Genomic DNA, 2,433 nt, shown 5'->3' on the forward strand with positions numbered 1-2,433 from the left:
GAATATGCTGCCTTCTTCTGGCTTCTGTGTGTACCTCCATGTGTCACACACACACACACACACACACACACACACACACCTTTTAAATCCTAACTGATTTTTAAAAAAACAAAACCAAACACCTTTAACTCAAATTATGGGAAGTCCCAACCCTGCTCCTACTCTTTATCCATGTAAGACCTAACAACTTCTATAGTTCCAAGACAAAATAGAAAGTGAAGAGAGTAGCCGAGGAACACTGGGCTGTGTGGGAAGGAGAAGTGGATAGATCCTAGACACAGGCCAGAATGGAAAGCACATTATGGAGCTCTCCTGGTCTGCCCCTGCCACTTGCATCAGTAAAGCCTTGGCCAAACCTCAATATCAAGTGAGAACTATTTCTCAGTACCCCCGCTTGCCAATCTGAAGCCTCCTGATGGTTCTCCCTGCACACTCCTGATATACTTTGAGAATCACATGTCTGAAACCTCTTCAAACAGGAAAGATCACAATGCAGGAACTCAACCAGACCACTGTGATGGAATTCATTTTGCTGGGCTTCACCCCCAACCCCAGGGCCAATCCTCTGCTCTTCGCTTTCTTTCTGGTCTTCTACCTGCTGATTCTCCTGAGCAATAGCCTCCTCCTCACGCTCATCCACCAGGACTCACGACTTCACACCCCCATGTACTTTTTCATTGGCGTCCTCTCCATGCTGGACATGTGCTATACCACCACCACCGTGCCCCAGATGCTGGTGCATATCCTCAGCAGGAAGAGAGCCATCTCTTTTACAAGATGTGTGGCCCAGATGTACATCTTTCTTCTCTTTGGGGTCACTGAGTCTTGGCTTTTCTCCATCATGTCTGTGGACAGGTATGTGGCTATCTGCCACCCGTTGAAGTACAAGGTCATCATGAGCCGTGGAACGTGTCTCCTAGTGGTGGGTATCTGTGCCACCTATGGTATGGTGGGTGGCCTGTGCTATACCTTCTTTGCTATGCGACTGCCCTATTGTGGTCCTAATGAAATTGATCACTACTTCTGCGAGGTCCCCGCTGTTCTGAAGTTGGCCTGTGCAGACACATCCCTCAATGATTTGGTGGACTTCATCACAGGCTTCAATGTCATCGTGGTCCCTCTCTCCCTCATTGTCATTGTCTATGCTAACATTTTCACTGCCATCATGAAGATTCGCTCAACCCAGGGCAGGATCAAGGCCTTCTCCACCTGCGCCTCCCACATCACTGTGGTCACTATGTTCGCCATCCCATGCATCATCATGTACATGAGTCCTGGCTCTGGATCCTTATCAAACAGTGGCAAGAAAATGGCCCTCTTCTATAACATTGCCACAGCCTTCCTTAACCCTGTCATCTACAGTCTAAGGAACAAGGATGTGAAAAATGCTTTCCTTAAATTGGTGGGAAGGAGTGGGGCTCTGAAGCTTTAAAGCTAAATATCTGGGGAGCTGTAAGAAGGACTTACCTTGCCATCTTCTCAGGGACTCTTCCATGAAATATGCAAGATACAGACTCCATAAAGACATCTCTTTATACATGCCGGGTTGGGGAAGAAGAGGTGCTTAAACATTGAGTGATACTTTCTGAGGAGGTTATGAAGGAAGGGTTCAGAGGTCAAGAACCTGGAATTAACTGCCAGAGAGACCAGGGCTGGAGAATCAATGTTGGGGTTTGAATGTGAACTGTCCCTCATAAGCATATGTATTTAAACACTTTGTCCCCTGCTAGTAACAATGTCTGGGAAGGTTGTGGAACCTTTAGGAGATGAAGACTGGGTACAGAAACTGAGTCACTGGTTTTTATATCAGGGTCCCATGTCCTGCTACACCAAGATGTCAGGAGACTGGGCTGTGTACTCTTGCCTGAATGGAGCTACCTGACACATGTCTCCCCCCCACCATGGTAGTCTATGTCCCTTCAAAGTGTAAGCCCAAACAAACTCCTCCTCCCTTAAGTTGCTTCTTGTCAAATATTTGGTCACTGTAACAAGAAAAGTGATTAATAATATTTTACCAGTTACTAAGTGTGTGAATTTTGCAAGTCACTTAACTACTGTGAGTTTTCTGACTCTTCCTCACAGGGAAGCTGCAGTGATCACATGAGTTAATATATGAAAATGCCTACTACAGAGCCTAACAAATTTTAGTTTCTTTCAGCAAGTGTTACTTTTTCAAACACTTCTTTTTAAATATTTATTTTGTTCATGTATGGATGTTGTATAGAGTGCATCACATACATACAGTGCTCATGGAGGCCAGAAGAGGACATCAGATTCCCCCTGAAACTGAAGTTACAGTTGAGAGTCACCATGTAGGTGCCGGGAATCAAACTCAAGTCCTCTACAAGAGCAGCCAGTGCTCTTAACTACTGAGCCATCTCTCCAACTTCTTAGATTTAATTTTTTACTATTCATTACTGAGCAATGACCCAT

At 45.3% G+C, this 2,433-nt stretch overlaps 1 protein-coding gene across 1 annotated transcript; it reads left to right on the plus strand.

Moving 5' to 3' along the window:
* Positions 1–490: 490 nt before the first annotated feature.
* On the plus strand, positions 491–1,432 carry LOC114637310 (olfactory receptor 2D2-like). Its single transcript, XM_028785549.1, has one exon. The coding sequence runs from the start codon at positions 491–493 to the stop codon at positions 1,430–1,432; it is 942 nt and encodes a 313-aa protein (XP_028641382.1).
* Positions 1,433–2,433: the final 1,001 nt, after the last annotated feature.

This window comes from Grammomys surdaster, unplaced genomic scaffold (assembly GCF_004785775.1).
Source record: "Grammomys surdaster isolate TR1022 unplaced genomic scaffold, NIH_TR_1.0 100, whole genome shotgun sequence".
Taxonomy (NCBI): domain Eukaryota; kingdom Metazoa; phylum Chordata; class Mammalia; order Rodentia; family Muridae; genus Grammomys; species Grammomys surdaster.

Excerpts from the sequence above, each read along its gene's own strand:
- LOC114637310 (XM_028785549.1), top strand. The coding sequence starts at position 491 with ATGCAGGAACTCAACCAGACCACTGTGATGGAATTCATTTTGCTGGGC.